The sequence below is a fragment of the Colias croceus genome, chromosome 30, assembly GCF_905220415.1.
Source record: "Colias croceus chromosome 30, ilColCroc2.1".
Taxonomy (NCBI): Eukaryota; Metazoa; Arthropoda; class Insecta; order Lepidoptera; family Pieridae; genus Colias; species Colias croceus.
The window spans coordinates 3491041-3511287 of record NC_059566.1 but is presented as its reverse complement, the minus strand read 5'-3'; the positions used below and the strand labels follow the sequence as shown (position 1 = coordinate 3511287).

Sequence of the window (20247 nt, the reverse complement as noted above, 5' to 3'; positions counted from 1 at the left end):
TTTTACTGTCCCTATGTCCCTTTGTATGCTTAAATCTTTAAAACTACGCAACGGATTTTGATGATGTTTTTTTCAATAGATAGAGTGATTCAAGAGGAAGATTTTAGCATATAATTTATTAGGTTTTAGACAAAGCGGGCGAAGCCGCGGGCGCTAAGCTAGTTATTGATGGAAAAGCATTCTGGGGATCTCTAATCTCTTAGTAATTTATAGGAGCATTTGCCACTGGGTCTCAAATTATTTTCATTAAAAATGTCACACAAATCTATGCTTTTAGTTGTGAATGCGTAGCATATAAACAGACAGATTTTTATATTAATATAAAAATCTGTCGGTTTATACTTACTTACATAGATTTTACAAGGTGTCTTTTTTCTAAATCAGTAGGTATTATGTGTAAACGAATTCATGATATTGTAGTAGTAAAAATAAATGTAACAATGCAATAACTTTTGTAGCAATAAAATACGCTTACAGAAACAAAATGTCGCTTATGCTCACTAGAATTCTGATTTCTGTACTGTATAATATTTTATTTTTTACCATAATAGAATCAACAGACTTAATCACCAAAATACCATTAAAATAGATAATTTGAATCCAATAAACCAATATATTTACACAAATAGAGGATTAAAACCATTATCTTTGGATAATATAATGAACTACAAGGAATTCCCGCGCAAATTTGCGTTCCAAGAAAAAAAATATATTGATTTTGCAAGACAAGATGGCAGCATACATGGAACTTTTGATGCGTTTTCTGCTAAACGACGTGTGTAAAGAAAATATAAATTTATTATGAAATATGTTTTTTATTTGTATTATTGAAGTTAACCTGTAGCTCTATACTTTTTGTTCGATTTAAGGTGTTTAAAATAAAATAATTGATAACGAGTTGATGATTAAAAAGAATGTAATTTCTAAACGTATAATATATTTAAGTACATAACTAGTTGCTCCGCGCGGTTTCAGCCCCGTGGCTCCACTCCTGTTGGTCGTAGCGTGATGATATTTACCTTATATTACCCTTATAGATACCTTCCTCGATAAATGGGCTATCTAACACCGAAAGAATTTTTCAAATCGGACCAGTAGTTCCCGAGATTAGCGCGTTCAAACAAACAAACAAACTCTTCAGCTTTATAATATTAGTATAGATATAATTTAATTACGTCGCGAAGAATAACAAATTTAATCGTGGTAGTCAAGTACCAAAAGTAAAAGTAGTATTTTTTTTTAAATATGAATTGTATTTCGTTTGTCTATGCTTGGTATATATGTACAATAAGGTAAGTACATCTGCCTATATTATAAAAATGTGAAATTAAATTGAGAACGTATGATTACATAATATGTACATTTAGCCTAATTGGAGTTTCTTGCCGGTACCTCTCCATAGATACTGCTTTCCGAATCGTTGGTAAATGTTAAAAGTATGTTATGACGATTCAAAAGTGCTTCTAGAACAAGTCTAATTGAATAAATAAATGTTTGAATTTGAAATAAAATTAATTATTTATCTAATTTGTTAGTTTAAATAACATAATAACAACATGTTTCTTAAAATAGGTTGTTTATATTTCTGAATAAATTGAGCTTAAATATAATATAAAACTTATCTTATTTACTTACTAGCTGTGTCCTGCAGTTTTACCCGCATTGCTCTGCTCCTAATGGTCTTAGAGTGATAATATACCGGATGTAATTGTTTCATGTAACATTTTAGGATATTTCTCTTTTTTTTTTAAAGTAAACATTGTCATTTTATTCATTAGGTATAGTCCTTTCGATATCAGTTGAAAGTTTTTTGATATCTGCAATAGTTGCGGAATAATCGCCTGTGCACACTTAACGATTACACCCTGTATAGCCTATAATCATTATGTTGACCCAACCTGTTAGTAATACATGAATTTGAAGTAAATCCATGCAGTAATTTTTGAGTTTAGCCCGGACATACATACAGACAAACAAAAATTCAAAAAAACTGTGTTTAAAGCTTAGATATGTGTAGTTTGTAGATTTAGATTGACTTTTCTCATTTTAATTTGTATATGTACAGTATAGATTTTTATACATATTAATGTATATTGAAAAACATTCGATTGTGAAAATTGAAGGGAAACTTTTTGCTGATGGAAAATAAAAGATTTATGTACATACTAGCTGGCCCGGCGAACTTTGTACCGCCCAGTCAATGAATGTCGTGTTACCTTTGGGCTTGGAACTAATTTAGGCTATGATGAACGGAATACAATGATACAAAATAAATATAGATATAGGTATAATGGCTTTTTATTTCGATGAATAACACATATAGAAATAGAATAAAAAAATAATTACTTAAATACTTCATACCTACACGTGTCAGAGAAAAATTACCTATTGAATTAAACTACGTTTTGCAGCCTGGGATGCACTCGAATTAACTCTTTTCGTTCTTTAACTGGTGTCGACCACAAATCGTTTCCTTTCACTTTAATTATGATAGTTCTACTTCTACCACTATCATCGGGCGACCGACGATGATACAGTGGGTAACCATCGTTGCCTGTGATGGTCTTTGCCGTCAATTTTCGTGGATACCTTTTGGAACACTCGCTGTCAACCATGCATGGTGATTGGCGGTTGATGGTGCCACACGGTCCATGAATCATATTATGTTCGTGATTAGAACATCATGTCATATCGTTCTGGATCGGTTACAGGATTAGCAATCCCCGCACATACAATTTTTATCCGCCCGAATTCTTTCGACTAACCAAATTAAAATGTGTGCATGCTGCAAGCCTTATTTTTGTCATTCGATTGCATACATCCATCATTGAATTATCCCAAAGATGTGTTGCTTTTGTAACTCATAATCGGATTTTTTGCTTGAAAACATGTGTGGTAATGTTGAGCCGATCACTTGATATGTCCGGGAAGCAGCAGTTGAATAATTTCCATCCATTTCGGATTACATGTAAATATTGTAATGAATAGATCTGGCCATAAAGACGAAAATATTATGTATGTCATTGCATCTTGCGCATATTCATGACCTGTGTATGTCGCAGTAAACAGACCAACATTTTCTGCATCTTCTTCTCTGTGCTAATTGCATCGCGTAAATGGATGTAATCTTCAAAACGCAATTCAGCTTGGTTCGAACCAATGAATCAGGGGCTTCGTTTCAATTTTAACGTTATATACATATTAATATTAATAGGTCAACGCAATATTGTTGAAGCAGTCGACGAAATTCCAACAAATTATAATTGTCAGAATTTTTACATTTTTATAGAATTTCTTTTAAATAATTAAGCGAACTAACCTTCTTGGTTAGATTCCTCACCAAAAATACCATACTAATTTCTGAAAACACGCGTAAACACAATTATTTGAGGAATTTTTATATATCTGCTTTTATTGCACTTTTTGATAATTGATTAAAAAAAATACAAACAATATTTATTCACCCTTTTTACTTTTTAATTATTTTACACATAATACATTTTTGAACGCATGAATGTCAAACATTATTTTCCGTATTTGACAGGATTGACAACTAATGATTGACATGTACGAAAATCAAAATTTTCGGAAAATATTTATTCGTCTAGTTTTTGTTGTTTTTATGAGTTATTCTTCTATTCTGGGCGATGACAAATCCAACAAATCCAAAACCATGAAAATTGGTTCAGCAGATCTCGAGTTATAAGTGTTGGAACATACAGACTTTCTTTTATATATATAGATTATCATAGTTTATTTATTTATATTTTTTTTAATTTCTGTGCCGGGAATCATCGTCATCTTCACATTTGGTGGTCGCTTGAGTTTTTTTAGGATATATTGATATTTTTTTCCACTTTGTAGAACCTGTAAAAAATTATGTCAATTTTATAAAAAAAATTATGGATTTAATACGATTTATAAATGTCGTTAAAAATAAATTAAATTTATTTATATGAGCGTATTATTTACAGATAAAGCTTTGAGATATTGAATAATATTATTAATATAATAATATACTTAATATTATACATTCGAAAGTAACTCTGTCTGTCTGTCTGTTACTCAATCACGCCTTAACTACTGAACCAATTTGCATGAAATTTGGTATAGAGATATTTTGATACCCGAGAAAGGACATAGGATAGGTTTTATCCCGGAATTCCCACGGGAGCGGGAACTATGCGGGTTTTTTTTTGACTGCGCGGGCGAAGCCGCGGGTGGAAAGCTAGTATTTATAAATAAATTAAATTTTTTGAGCGTAGTTATTATTTACTGCAGGTAAAACTTTGAGATATACAGGGTTAGTTGTAAAACACCGGCAACCTCGCAGCACAAGATAGCTAAGCATCATAAGCAACAAAATTTGTTCTACGACTTTTGATAATTTGTTAGATTTTATTTTCATACAAAAATAAATTTTCATTTAATTTTCCGTTTAAATATTATAAACTCTACGCCTCCCAAAAATTACGTACACAAGAAGCGAACGAGAGGGGGAAGGGAACGTCGCGTCGTCCATCCGATAATGAATAGAACATAGACAAATGAACATAGACAAATGTTAGGAGAGTACAATAAAAGTTTAAAAAATCATTTAAAAATAATTAATTGCGTTATGCCAAAAGTCGTAGAACAAATGTTGTTACTTATGATGTTAGCTATCTTGTCCTGCGAGGTTGCTGGTGTTTTACAAGTAACCCTGTATAATAATAGTATTTTCTTGTGTTGATTTTACGCGAGTTTTATACATTTATTAATTAAATATTTAACATTTTGAACGCGATTTATTCATTATATTATTAGCCCGACGTTTCGCTTTGCAGCGAGCAGGGTCACTCATCACATAATTATCTAGTTATATGTATATGATAAATAAAAATGAAACTTGTTTTCCTTGGTCACGGCGTCACGCGTGAACCGTTTTCGATAATTCTTTTTTTATTATATTCCTTGAATTACGAGGATGGTTCTTATGTAGAAAAAACGTAAATATGTACCACGGGCGTACTGCCTTACCACAAAAAACTTTAGACAGGGTTTAACTTTAAGCGCGGGTTCTCTTTAATCTGGTTTTGTCGTATTTCACATAGACAACTAATAAAGTGTAGTAAGACCATTATTGGTATTACCACAAAACAATTTAAACACAGTCTAACTTTAAACCAGGGATCTGTCACTTTAACTGTTGTCTATGTGAAATACGACAAAACCAGATTAAAGAGAACCCGCGCTTAAAGTTAAATCCTGTCTAAAGTTTTTTGTGGTAAGACAGTTAATTTCTTAACACTCAAATTAAACACAAAAATATATATAATAATATATAAATCTCATGTCACAATGTTTGTCCTCAATGGACTCCTAAACCACTTAACCGATTATAATAAAATTCGCACACCATGTGCAGTTCGATCCAACTTGAGAGATATGATAGTTTAAATCTCAAATCGTTTTAGAGAAAGCGGGCGAAGCCGCGGGCGGTAAGCTAGTATATACTATATAAACTTACCATCCGAATCAGAGACTCTGACGCATGGCGGGCGGAATATTCGAGTCTGTTTGAGCAAGCTTGTGGCGTTGCTGACGTCTAGTTTCCAGTCAGAAAAAAGAGCTGATAAACTGTGCTTCAATGTGCGAAAGTTGTGCACTTTATCTGGAAAAAATTTAGAATCATAATATAGCTAAAAACAACTAAATAAACACGCTTTAAAATTATTGTATTGCCACCGATCCTTAATCCGTCCGTTTAATAAACAATCATACATGTGACGGTTATAAGCGTGTTATTTTTTACCTACATATTTACCTGTTACCTACATATTTACCTGTTACCTACATATTATATTACTATTAAGTTTCATTCATTCATCCAAAAAACCGTTGAGATGTTTCTTCGAGAAAGAGTAACAAACATACATATACAAGCATCAATCCTCACAAGCTTTCGCATTTATAATATTACTAGCTTACCGCCCGCGGCTTGGCCCGCTTTGTTTTAAACCAAATAAATTATATACTAAAACCTTCCTCTTGAATCACTCTATCTATTAAAAAAACCGCATCAAAACCCGTTGCGTAGTTTGAAAGATTTAAGCATACAAAGGGACTTAGGGACAGAGAAAGTGACTTTGTTTTATACTTTGTAGTGAAGTAGGATAGTAGGGAGGATGGTTAAGAGCTAACAGATAAATATTTACATTAGAATTTTACAACTTTAAACTGAGATGTTACCTATCCTATCTTTCAAGTTAGATCAAACACCACACGGGGTGAAAATCAAATCGGTTCAGTAGTTTACGAGTCCATCGCGGGCAAACAACGTGACACGTACTTTTTATACAGGGTTACTTGAAAAACACCAGCAACCTCGTAGGGCAAGATAGCTAACATCATAAGTAACAACACATTTGTTCTACGACTTTTGGCATAACGCAATAAATTATTTTTAAATGATTTTTTAAACTTTTATTGTACTTTCCTAACATTTGTAAGTCTATGTTCTATTCATTATCGGATGGTCGACGCGACACCCCCTTCCCCCCCTCGTTCGCTTCTTGTTTACGTAATTTTTGGGAGGCGTAGAGTTTATAATATTCAAACGGAAAATTAAATGAATATTTATTTTTGTATGAAAATAAAATCTAACAAATTTTCAAAAGTCGTAGAACAAATGTTGTTGCTTATGATGTTAACTATCTTGTCCTGCGAGGTTGCCGGTGTTTTACAAGTTACCCTGTATATAATGATATATCTAATCACTTAAAACGCATAGGTACTCGCATAAAATTAAACAACATAATATGTACATATTACGTACTAGCTGTTCCCCGCGGTTTCACCCGCATTGCTCCGCTCCTGTTGTTCTTAGCGCGATGATATAGCCTATAGCCTTCTTCGATAAATGGGCTATCTAACACCGAAAGAATTTTTCAAATCGGACCAGTAGTTCCCGATATTAGCGCGTTCAAGCCAACAAACAAACATCAACTTTATAATATAAGTATAGATAACTAACTTCTTACTCATAACAAATTATTTTACTAGAAAAATAAAACTCACCTCTTATTACGACATTTAGCAAATGTTTTATAGACGGCACATCCCACTGAAACAATCGTATGTTCAAATTGCTTATTTGGTACAGAATTGAATATATATCCTCTTTGTTTAGCGCCGTTGCATCTATACTGAGCAGCTGTAGTAATCTGAAACAAGAATTGTTATTGAAGTGAAACTTCTTTATCGGGGTTGGAAAAAAATTTAGTGTAACATTTCTTCGTTACGCGTGACATTTTTCCGTTACGCACCATCTTTTTCTCATCCCTACCACGCGTGATTCGACGTATTTCTGTAAAGTTGCATATAGTAAAATTTTTGAAAAATAAAGTCATAAAAAAGTTTCACTTCTTACGTGTATACGCATATATTTTTGTAACAAATAACATAATTTATATGGGGTCACGCAAATTAAGAAATATATAATCGGTTCATTGTAATCATAATCACATACTATACAGATAATAAAATAATCAAATCAAAAGTGTCATAATAAAAACTGGTAACATCACGTTAGGTAAAATCTTCTTGGGTAAAATAAAAAGGGTTAAAAATCTATATGTCAAAAGTGACATTAATTATTTGTATAATCTACGTTATTATTATATTTGTAGATAGGAAAGAATTGATTTTATATATATTTGTAAGATACTGCTATAAAATTTACGAGACCGTTTTTATTTTAAAATATAGTTCTTTAGATCAGCCTAGCTTTTGATTTTGATTTTTTTATTTTGGCATGGTTCAGAATCATATAAATTTAAGTTACTTATAAAGTAGTAGTAATCTTGTAAAGTAACTCGAGTCTCGAATCTATATCTATTAGAGTCCCCAATTGAAATAAAATTCATTTCCGTGGGACTCACCTCCGCCATACGGACTACTGATATCCACTTAATCGGTATGTTTTTCTGAACACAAAAAGTGCGGTACCTAGTCACTTCCTAGGGGTATGGAGGGGGTAGCTATGACGTAGCAAAGGTGGCCGTCGGGCCATTATATTGTGCGGTATATCTAGATAACTACTGGATTGATTTAATTAAAAAGGGTGTCAATTGAAAGATAATTAAATAAACAGTATTTGAATCCTAAGATTCATTAATGTAAAACTAGTACCAACTGAAATATTTCAAAAAAACAACATTTTATGAAATATATATATTTTTTTAATGTAAAAATCTCGGTAACCGTTACAATCAATCAAATCAGTCAATCAATCAATCGATTGAATCGATCAATAAATCGATTGAATCGGTCAATCGATCAATCAATCGATTGGATCGATCGATCAATCAATCGATTGAATCAATTGAATCCATCCATCAATCAATCGATTGAATCGATCAATCGATCAATAATAGATTGAATCGAAAAATCGATCAATTAATCAATCAATCGATTGATCAAGCAATCAATCGATTGATCAATCAATCAATCAATCAAATTAATCGATCAATCGACAGATCGATCGATCAATCGATCAATCAATTAATCGATTGATCGATTGATCGATTCAATCGATTGATTGATCGATTGATCGATCGATTGATCGATTGAATCGATCAATCGATCAATAAATCGGCAGTACGAGAACCCGGGTCTTGGTTAGTAAAAAAAACAAAATGGCTGCCATTTTACAACTGTGAGAGAAAAAAAAATTGAGAGTCAATTTGTCGATAAAAAATGCCCTTTTTTATACCTTTAAAGATAGATAGATAGATAACACGTTTATTCATAGAACACAATAAAATATACACAATACAATCACAAAACATAAAATCAATTAACAGACACAAAACACACAGTATATAAAAAGAAACGGATACATTTAATGTTCACAGTGTTCTACGAACAGCCAAGCCCCTAGCCAAGTGGCTTTCTGTTACGTTTATCTACAGCTTACGTCAATCTCATACATTCGTATTCTATTCTATTGAACGCTACGCTAACAGAAATCCACTTGGCTAGGGGGGCAGGCCTTGGCTCAGCATTTAAATGTCAGGGTTGAAAAACCCCGACGCTGATATTCTGCCAATGCCTTTAGAGGGCAGAAAAAATAAATAAACTTAAATAAATAAACAACTATTATAAATAATGTTAAATATATAGGGAGATAAAGGAAAAATAATGAAACAAATATTTTAGTATGTAAGACAATATTAAAAATAGATTTAGTCAGATGGTACACGATTCTAATGGTTCACGGCAGGAACACAACACTATGCAAAAGAGGAAAATAAAATAAATGCTCCGACACTGGTGTCGGGACACATTGTATATAGTAAAACAATCTTTTTCAATTTATATCATTTATACTTGCATTTATACTTACCGCACAACAGTCGGGTCTTTCGGATTCAACAGCTTCTTCATCTTCGCCACGTCAGTTTGAACTCCTGTCAGAAATGGTGTAATCATATACTGGCAATGAGTCCACTGTATTTCAGCGTTCAAAATCTCTTCATTGTATCGCCTATAAAATATATCCAACGGCTTTTTAGCCTTTGGCTTCTTTTTCTTTTTTATTCTCGAACGCAGTTGACTTTGATTTCTGAACATCGGCGTTCCCGCGCTTGTCACGTTGACATTGACATTGACAGCTGTCAAAGTTTTTTGACGTTTCTGTTTCGCACGTACGATGGGTGTGATTTTGACGTTTTCGTCTTGAATCAAATCGTAGTTTTCGTCGGAAAACGCATGCTTATCTTCGGGTGATACGTTTTCGAATATTTTATGTTTTATCTCGTCTTTTAGTTGTTTTTTCAGTTTTTCGATGCGTTCGTGTAGCGGCGTTGTTTGTGATGCTTTATTTGAACATCTTTGTATGAAACAGCCTGTGTAATATTTAATCATTAAAATCTATACTATTATTATTAAGCTGAAGAGTTTGTTTGTTTGTTTAATTGAACGCGCTAATCTCGGGAACTACTGGTCCGATTTGAAACATTCTTTCGGTGTTAGATAGCCCTTTAATCGAGGAAGGCTATAAGGCTATATATCATCACGCTAAGAACAACAGGAGCGGAGCACTGCGGGTAAAACCGCGGAGCACAGCTAGTACTAAATAAAATACATGTGAATACGAAAATTTAAGTACATTTAAATAAATACATATGTAACCTTACACTATTAAGAAACATGGAGCAATTTTAATAGTTTATACGATTAGTAGTTAGGAAATATATTGTAGTACACAATATTAAAATATATTTTCTAAATGTATTGCAATACTGTTTTAATTTAGTAATACGTGTCGGTCAGTCGTTGTATTTTTCACTACATAGTATTTAAAAACTAAGTCGCTTTTTCTGTCCCTATGTCCCTTTGTATGCTTAAATCTTTAAAACTACGGAACGGTTTTTTTTAATACATAGAGTGATTCAATAGGAAGGTTTTAGTGTAAAATTTATTAGGTTTGAGACAAAGCGGGCGAAGCCGCGGGCGGTAAGCTAGTTTATTAATAAAATAATTTATACATACCCACAAATAATATACAAATTATTTCATACTTCATGTTCGTTATTTCTACTACTCATGGTCGCTATTGATATTAGTGACTTTCAGCGAGTGTTAAATTAAAACCAACAGCGCATTTAAAAACAAAAGATAATGACATTACACTACTTTTTGAGCGATTGCATATTTTTAAACCGAATTCAATTAAAAAAAGGGTTTTTTTTTTTTTCAATATTATAATTTCTATACTTTTAGTGTTCTCCGACATCATCATTTTTTTTTCATAACAGATAGACATACAAACTTTCTAATTTATAATTGATTTATAATAATTATTTTTTTCATGCAGGATAGAGTCAAATGGAGGCTCTTACTGTCGGAGGCCAAGACTCACTTTGGGTCCCTGCGCCACTCTAGTAAGTAAGTATTTTTTTTTCAGACGAGACCTTCACCTGCAGAGGGGTTCCAGCAAAACAGTAAATTGTTGTTATAACTGTTTATTACCTTACTAGCTTACCGCCCGCGGCTTCGCCCGCTTTCTCTAAAACGATTTGCGATTTAAACTATCCTATCTCTCAAGTTGGATCGAACTGCACATGGTGTGCGAATTTTATTATAATCGGTTAAGTGGTTTAAGAGTCCATTGAGGACAAACATTGTGACACGAGATTTATATTATATTAAAGAAGATGTTTGCTTTATGTCTAGAAATTCAGCCAAAATTGTACCTAAGTAAGCAGTGAGAGGAAAATAAAACACAATAATAGTTTTATTTTCATTTTATTTAAATCAGATTCATACACATTTCCATGTCAACTTCTTCGTATTCTAGAAAGACAAATACATACATTATTTATTTATTTATACATTACATTAACAAAAAGTACCCTCAATTTGTTTATTATTTTTGTATGATTCTTTTGTTAGCCGTACTTTTAACGCTTAGCGAGTTACATGATTGTAATAAAATGTAGCGTCGACAAGCCAATTTACGAGTTATCGAATTTCAAGTGTAAAAAAGCATACACAGTAACTCGTATATAAACAGTTCGTGCGCTATGCATGAACAGTCACGGGCTTGTCGGGACGCGGGTGGGTCGCACAGGTTAAATATTAATTACATACGAATAAATATATGTAGTTACTAGCTTTCCACCCGCGGCATCGCCCGCGCAGTCAAAGAAAAATCCGCATAGTTCCCGTTCCCGAGGGATTTCCGGGATAAAACCTATCCTATGTCCTTTCTCGGGTATCAAAATATCTCTATACCAAAGGAGAATGGCGAAACTGGGCCTAACTGTTACAGAAATCATAATATATTTAAAATTCATTATATTATTTTTAGTAATTCTTGGTAAAATATTTACTCGTAATTCTATGGGAAAACAAATCTTTGAAAAAAAAAGATAATGTATTCACTACCGGCATTGTTATTTAGATTTCTATGACTACCGGTCTTATCAAGCAGAGATTGTCAGTGTTGTCAGGAGTAAAAAAGTCGAATATATCGATTAATACGAATGAATGTCTATATTTTATTGAATTCAAATGCTTTATAAATCAGAAGCAAAACTTAACTTATTTTTAACACATATCTTAATTTATTTAGATCATTCTATGAAATATAAACATGTTTTACTTAATCAATAATAATTATAACATTTTTATTTAGGTAGCTGGCCATTAATAAAATGTCAAATTATTAATCATAATTGTGTCAGTGATGAGTGATTTGTTTATGTTTGTTGTTTGACATTTGAGTGAAGTTTTAGGCCCTTCTCCCATTACGATACGCATAGGCGATTCAAGTATCCTGCAAGTCTCGGAGACTAGTCGCCGCGGAGTATCTCACATACATTTTTATGTAGGCTCGCACACTACGCTACTGGTATCCTACACGTCCGCGACTATTATAGCACTACTCACCGTGTCGGTCGCTTTTGCATCGCGTCTCGACTCTCGTGCGTATCTTTTCGATAAAAAGATAAAAAAATCTAATCATCATGTTGTAGTTCTCGTTCGGCTACAAAAACTCTACAATTTATGTTTCTTTCAATATATGGATGAATCCAGTACTTCTACTTCTATAAAAAAGAAAAACTGCAAGAGCTTCTTCGTCACTGGATTTGCTGATTGCTCGACATAACGACGTAACTGTTGTTGCAATAAATAAATGAATTATTATTATTATAACGTCGGTCCACAAAAACGAGGCACAATAATGATGAATTTAGTCATTTTTCAGTCGCATAATATGCGAGCATCGGGTAGCCAGCAAATATCTAAGTAGTATTCTACGCGAGTATCGTATTCTAGAAGTATCGTACCTAATGGCAGAAGGGCCTTAGTAACGTTATATTCAAAATTGATCTTAATCAATATCCCAATATCTCTGCTATCCCATGGAAAAGATCTATAATTATTATATTCATAGAGTCTGTATATTTTTATCTATTTAATCACCCATAAATCATCAGTGTAACGATCAGGCCCAGAGTCCTATGGGAGTTTGCCATTCTCCTTTCATGCAAATTGGTTCAGTAGTTAAGGCGTGATTGAGTAACAGACAGACAGACAGACAGAGTTACTTTCGCATTTATAATATTAGTATGGATTGTAATATAACCTTTGCATAGTTATAACATCTTTCATTACACCCGCATATAACAAGCCCCGACAAAAATAATATTTCTCTGTAAGGGATTAAAATTTATATTATAAGAAATAAATGTCTTTAACCCTAAAAATAAAGTTGTGAATGAAGCGGAGCCTGTAAAATGTAAAAAAATACCTTCCAAAATGCTTCCTTCACAGTTCCTCTTCTTAAAATCGCATCGATTTCGAAACAACACCACGTGGTTATCAATAAGGCTCACGCCACACACGGGCTCCAATTTAAGGGTGCATTCAGACGGACAGCCCATACGTAGAAACATAACGTATAGGGAACAGTATTTATTCTCTACTATGTCATATTCTAAAAGCAGTATAAATATTAATAAATTTAAGTCGTGTTATTTACATCACTAAACACGAACAAAAAAAACATTAACTTTTACTAATAACCAGATATTTAAAATTCACACTATAGACAATTTAATAATTTTAACTACATCTCTACATAGTATAGAACAAAGTCGCTTTCTCTGTCCATATGCAGTCCCTATGTCACTTTGTATGCTTAAATCTTAAAACTAAGCAACGGATTTTGATGCGGTTTTTTTAATAGATAGAGTGATTCAAGAGGAAGTTTTTAGTATATAATTTATAAGGTTTTAGATAAAGCGGGCGAAGCCGCGGAAAGCTAGTATATATAAAAAAACTTTTCTGTTTGTTTTATACAGGCAACATCACTAAAGACACAAATTAAAAATGCATAAACAAATTTAAAGTAAATACTTAACATTGAATTTTGTGTATTTGTGTACGCGTATGTTTCTAAAATAACTTAACTGTTTCTGCATGTGTGCGTGCGCGAGCGTGTGTGTGTCTGAAATAGTTACAAAATTTTGTATGTGTATTTGTCTATACGAGTGTAGGTGCATACACCTGTGTTTGTAACTGCGTTCGCAAATACACAAAACAATCCTTACTCAAACTGCCTCTATAATGCGCGCACAAGTTACTCAAAACCAAATGACAGCCGCTCTGGAACCACTTGAATCTATTGCTCTTTCTGTTCAAGCCACACACGATTCTGTGATAGTCGTTACAATGGTAGGGGTCGCACCAGTCGAGCCAAGCCGGGTGAAAGGGACGCTTGAAGCGATCTATCCATGATTGATTCATTCGTGGCTTCCATATTTCGTCTGGGAACATTTATGCTACTAATATTATGTATACTAATATTATAAAGCTGAAGTTTGTTAACGCGCTAATCTCGAACTACTATTCCGATTTATCGAGGAAGGCTATAAGCTATATTTATCATCTCGCTAAGACCAATATGAGCGGAGCCACGCGGGTAAAACCGCGGGGCACAGCTAGTAAATGCTAAAGTGAGGAAACTTTATATCTTGCTAATCATGCAATTAGTAAAAAAAGAAGAAATACTTAATTGAATTACCTATGTCGCCTTCGACAAAAATAATGCCCTCGAGTCATTTAATAGAAACATAAAAGACCATAATACATTGCGAGAACGATTTCCTCTGTCGCGATTTCTGTTGCTACCGATATGGTAGCCCAGTGGTCATTAGTAAACTCTTCGTTACCTGAGGCACCTACTATTGAGCTTCGACAATGGACGGAAGCTTACCTACGTCTGGGCGAAGAAAGGCATAAATAGAGGTATAAAGATAGTAGCATCGGATCCTACCAAAAAAGTATATTTGATTTGCAACGAAAATGCTACAGATTTAAACTACAATGATCGTTGGCAGACTTTTGACGAGTATAAAAAGCAGTCAGTTGCTTTCCAGAAAACCACATTGCAAAATTTGGACTAGCAAAAAGGATCGTGCGACTGTCCTGAAGTTTTCAATAGATATGTATGCAAACACGTTTTGGGCTGGCAATTCGACTCAAACTAACAACACCACCACTGGAAGCAAAAATGATACCCATTGGACAAAAAAGAAAACGAGGCCGGCCCACTAAGTCCAAGCCAGCACTTATTTACCAGTGACGATGAGTAGTAGGGCTCCTCATACCTATCAATGTTTCTTAGTATTAGGTAATAAGAAGTTTTTTTTTAGTTGACTGAAGCGTCTTATTTTATTTTTTGCTCATTTGATTTATTTTCATTTTTATTTTATTTTTCTTTATTTAAGGATCACAAAAGTTCGTTACATGGTACATGTGTACTTAGGCTAAATACAGTTTTTTATATATAAGTTGGCGTATGCACAACCGGTTATATGTGACCACAGCTCACACACAAGCGTTAACATAAATTTATGAAATTAATACAATACTGTACTTTGACAAAAGACATTCAGATTAACGCGACCCTATATCATCTAACACAAATTGAATTGTTTTTCTAAATACTATCAACTCCTACACTGTTTTAAGAATTTAATTAGGACAAAAAAAGTAATAAAATCTTGTTCTTCATTACAGTCCATTTATCAGAAAAAATATTGATTGAAATAAATGCACGCATATTACTTTATTTTTACGGAGTACATTGTTTTATTTAATTACCCTTATATTTCAATAATAAAATTTCTCAACTAATAGAAAAGTGTTTCTTCAAATAGTTATTTCATATAATTTTAATTTTTTTATAATGTGAGCTCATTATACTCTGCTCATTAGTGTATTTTTAAAAGTTGACACTCAAACAAATATTAGGTCGCTCAAATATTATGAAGCTGTTCATTTTGTATTTTTAGTAACTCAAATTAATGTTTGTAAGTTGCTGTTCTGTTGATTTCTCGTCACTCGCAGTCAGTCGCTCACTTAGTAATTCTATAACCCAAATTAATTAATTTTGACACTTAGAACTGTAATATACAGTCACTCGTTTTATTGCTACCCTTTTAATTATCTGCCTTATGCATTTTCCTTACTACCTACCGACACCGCAGTGGTGACCCCGTGAAGAACACAATCATGACGGAAAAAGCACGTGGCATGGAGTCGTCTAGTGAGGGGAAAGTGTCGATGGATTCCGACAAAGAGGTGTGCAAGATGAGCGTCCGTATCCCACCTTTTTGGCCAGAGGAGCCGGAGATTTAGTTTGCCCAGGTGGAGAGACAGTTTGCAATCAATAGAATAACGAGTGACCAAACAAAATTCAATCATGTCATCAACCAACTCGATAATAAATATTCGAAAGAAGTAAAGGACATTATTATACATCCTCCTGAGGAGAACAAATACGAGACCCTAAAAGCAACGCTCATTAAACGCCTGACTGAGTCCAATGAGAAGAAGTTGAAGCAACTCCTGATGCACGAGGAGCTTGGAAACAGAAAGCCCTCCCGATTCCTTCGACAGCTACTCAATACTTGGTATAATTATTTATCTTCAGTCTTGGAACATTCCATTCGCATGATCACTTAAAAGTGAAGGTACTTTTACTATTATTGGGGGAATTCCCGGAAAGTATTTTGTTTTTGTCAGCAAATCCTCACATTTGCTGTTGGCTGTATTTGTTAAGTTTGTGCTTCCACTTAGTTCGTATCGGAACTTCTTACTTACACCGCTTTGAAATTTACACATTATAATAATTAGCAACAGTTTAAAAAAAAAACTAACTGCATTATGTCTACGAAGAAGCGAAAATTAAGTGATGAACATCGAGTATTTAATGAGAGGTGGGAACTTGACTATTTTATATGCAACAACAATAATAAAATTCAGTGTATCATTTGTATGCAAGTTTTATCTATAAAGAATACAATGTTAAAACGTCATTATACCACTTTACACGAAGAAAAATATAAAGTACATGTCGATGAAGCATGGAAAATTGTTATGGCTGAGCATTAGAAAAAGCGAATGCAACAGACATTTTTTTTTTCAAAAGTAAATACAGACAACGAACAATGTTTGCAGGCAGCACTTATTTATGTGAAAGTGCATATTCAACACTGAATTTTATAAAATCCAAGTATAAACCTATAAATCTTCACTGTCAGATAAATCGCTTTTTGATACAATGCGCCTGACAACAACGAATATTGACAATATCGATACTATTATTAAAGATAAATTAATAACGAAAAATCAATAAACATAGAAAGACAATTACCCTGTATTTTATTTACTTGACAACTGAAAATATTTTTCTGGCCCTCAAGCTTTTGTATGAAATTTAATTAGCCCGCGAAGGTGTATTGTTTGGACAACCCTGCCGTAAATAACTATAATAAAAATATAAAGAACAAAATTTCACATACCTCGAAGCCTGTCCCTAATAAAATTTGGATTGCTAATGGTCGCTGCAGATCTGAAATAAATTGATTACGTGTAGTGTAAGTGTAGTGTGTACTCCACGTTACAAGGGGTCGCTGAAAACCAGTGTTGTGTAAGGGCTCTGGCTCTTGCACAACCATTAACTGAGACAACTCCTTTTGAGGTCAACTAATGAGCCGCAATTCACATAATGTATAGTTATTATTTATATTTTATTTTTAATGTGTGGTGTGGTGGAGTTAAAGACAATAAATTATTTCTCTCTTTCTTAGTGAAGATAGGGTTGCCAGATGGCCGGGATTTCCGAAATTGTCACGGAATTTTGTTGTCCCGTGTCCAGTAGTTCGCTTATTTAAAAGCCGTTTTTGAAATTCTTTCAAAAGCTTTGCCAAACGAAAAAATCTGGGCCTACTTCTTTAGAACACATGTTTCTAATGATTTTGTAAATCTAAAGAGATTGCTGGTTTTGTTTTATCAATTCCAACGAGTAACGCCTTTTTTACATTGCAGCATTCATACGCAGGACATATTAAATCAAAACCTCAAACCTCATCAATATTACAAAAATTATTCAGGAAAATCATCTGCCATGGAGTCTACCATAATAGTAGAAGGCTTTAAAGCATCTATAGAAATGCATGGTCTTATTTACAGTCGTCGCATTTCTGACGAAGACACCAGTACTTATTCTAAAATATTAGAAGCTAGATCATATCCTGAATTTTCTGTAGAAAAATTTGAATGTAGAAACCACCTAAAGAACCTATGCAATAAAATTTAGAAACTGACAAGAGATATGAAATATCCTATTAATAAAAAAAAAAGTCTCACGTCTCCTAGTGGGGTAAGAGGCAGATGCATTTTACATACATGTTTCTTTGATCGATTTTCTTTAGGGACAAGTAGGTGGTCGCGGAAGAATTCTAATCAATACCCGCGGCCCCATCATTAAAGCGGCTCGACGGAACACAGTGGGGTTTTAGTCGGTAAGAATCCGACATAACTCACGGCTCCTTCCCCGGGGGCCGTGGGTATCTTTGGAAGATTTCCCCACTATAAAAAAGGGGCAAGTAGGTGATCAGCCTTCTGTATCCTGCCAGACCGATACCACAATATACAGATACAACCAGTAGATAAACTTCATACAAACGTTCGAAATGGAGAGGGTATTATGACAAATGACAGATATAAGAATACCCTCACGATTCCTGTAAACACGCTTGCTTGTGTGCGTGAGTCATTCCGAACGTTTGTATGAAGTTTCCCTACTGGTTGTATCTGTATATTGTGCCTATACATTTATTATTCCTTTTAAATTCAAGGACAGGTATTATTTGTTTAAATTTATTTCTTACTCTGTATCATTGTACTTTTTCGGCGCTTTTGTGAATGCTGCAAGAAAAGTAAATATTTTTTTAATATTCCATTTAACTACACGTTTCACTAAAAATATTTTTTTTTTTAATCGGTAACGGTTTTGCTTGTGTTTATTGTGTATCTTGCTCCATAGCTTAAGAACATGCCTAATAAAATGTTGGAATAAACTTGTTCCCACGACACAGGGAATTCTAGCGTGTAGTAATTTCTATGTATCATAATATTTTGGAAAATAAAATTATTGAATAATTCTTATTAATTTTTAGGTAATAATACTTGCCTAGAGTTAATAAACTCAAAAGCAACACGAACACTTGCAATTGCATTCTGACTTCAAATTAACAGGCTAACAATAAAAATGGACAATAAAAACCATAATTACAATCATAATGCTGTATATAATTAAAACAGTAATAACCTTAATTGTTAAGTTTGAAGCGTGACAACGCCGAATCAAATGTTTATAGCTAGCGCGCAAGAGCAACTTTTGTCTCCGCAACTATTGAGTCTCTCCCATCAACTCTATGGGGAGTTGCGTCGCTACGTGCGCGCACTTTCTTACTAGCCCATACAGTTGATGGGAGAGATTAAATAGTTGCGGAGACAAAAGTTGCTCGTGCGCACTATCTCTTAGGTAATACGTATATTCAAACTTAAACCTTTATTCAATTAGACTTTTTCTAAAAGCACTTTTGGATCGTCATATTTTAATATTTATCACCGATTCGGAAAGCAGTATCTATGGAGAAGTATCGACAAAACATAAATGGACAAATAAATTTATTTCATTATTTTGTGTCATTAATTCATTTACGACAGGGAAAAGAATCGTCATTGTTCCAATTCAAACAACCTATTGCATATTATTATACTTATTGTTTAAATAAACACGAGTTGAAGCGGTTAATTAAAACCGTTGTGAAGCATGCACAGGATACCAGTGCAATAATTATCAACACCGTATGTGACCAGAGAGAGCACAGTTAATGTTGGTTACATCACGGAATTAGTCATTTATTTATTTATATTTAGTAGTAAATGAGACTATAATAAAATATTTGCGGCTTAATAAAGAATGGCGACATGACATGATTTGTGTGAATGGGCAAAATTTGATCCCTCTTTTTGATACACCCCATTTAATAAAAGGAATCAGGAATAACCTTTTGAATAAAGACTTGTTATACTTAAGTAAAGGGGGAACAAAAAATTGTCAAATAGGAATATTTCCAAAAAGTGTATGCTGCAGATATGTCGTATGGTTAATTGAGACTTCACAAGATGTACTTGCACAAGATTATTCTTGAAGAATACATAAACCTTGATAAAATAAACAAAACGAGGGTTTAACCCTCGCAGCAACACAAATATTTAGTCATAGCAGACAGCATAGTCATACAGATGCAACGGAACATTCAGTAGGGGTGATCTGCGGTCTGCCTGCTGAAGGTAAACATTTAATAGAGATTTCTCTTGTTATATACCACCAAG

General features: G+C 33.5%; 1 protein-coding gene across 2 annotated transcripts in view; it reads right to left on the bottom strand.

Moving 5' to 3' along the window:
• Positions 1 to 3755: 3755 nt before the first annotated feature.
• Positions 3756 to 20247, bottom strand: part of LOC123704594 — a 28283-nt gene continuing 11791 nt past the window's right edge. Inside the window, exons 2-7 of one of the 2 annotated variants that reach the window (XM_045652985.1) lie at positions 14106 to 14321; positions 13304 to 13489; positions 9389 to 9890; positions 7060 to 7205; positions 5510 to 5653; positions 3756 to 3867 (exon numbers count right to left, since the gene is read on the bottom strand). In XM_045652985.1, the coding sequence (XP_045508941.1) occupies positions 3773 to 3867; positions 5510 to 5653; positions 7060 to 7205; positions 9389 to 9890; positions 13304 to 13489; positions 14106 to 14301 (1269 nt within the window). In that variant the 5' untranslated portion in view covers positions 14302 to 14321 and the 3' untranslated portion in view covers positions 3756 to 3772. Of the gene's footprint in view, positions 3868 to 5509; positions 5654 to 7059; positions 7206 to 9388; positions 9891 to 13303; positions 13490 to 14105; positions 14436 to 20247 lie in introns of those variants that run through there. The other variant, XM_045652984.1, reaches the window with a different exon arrangement.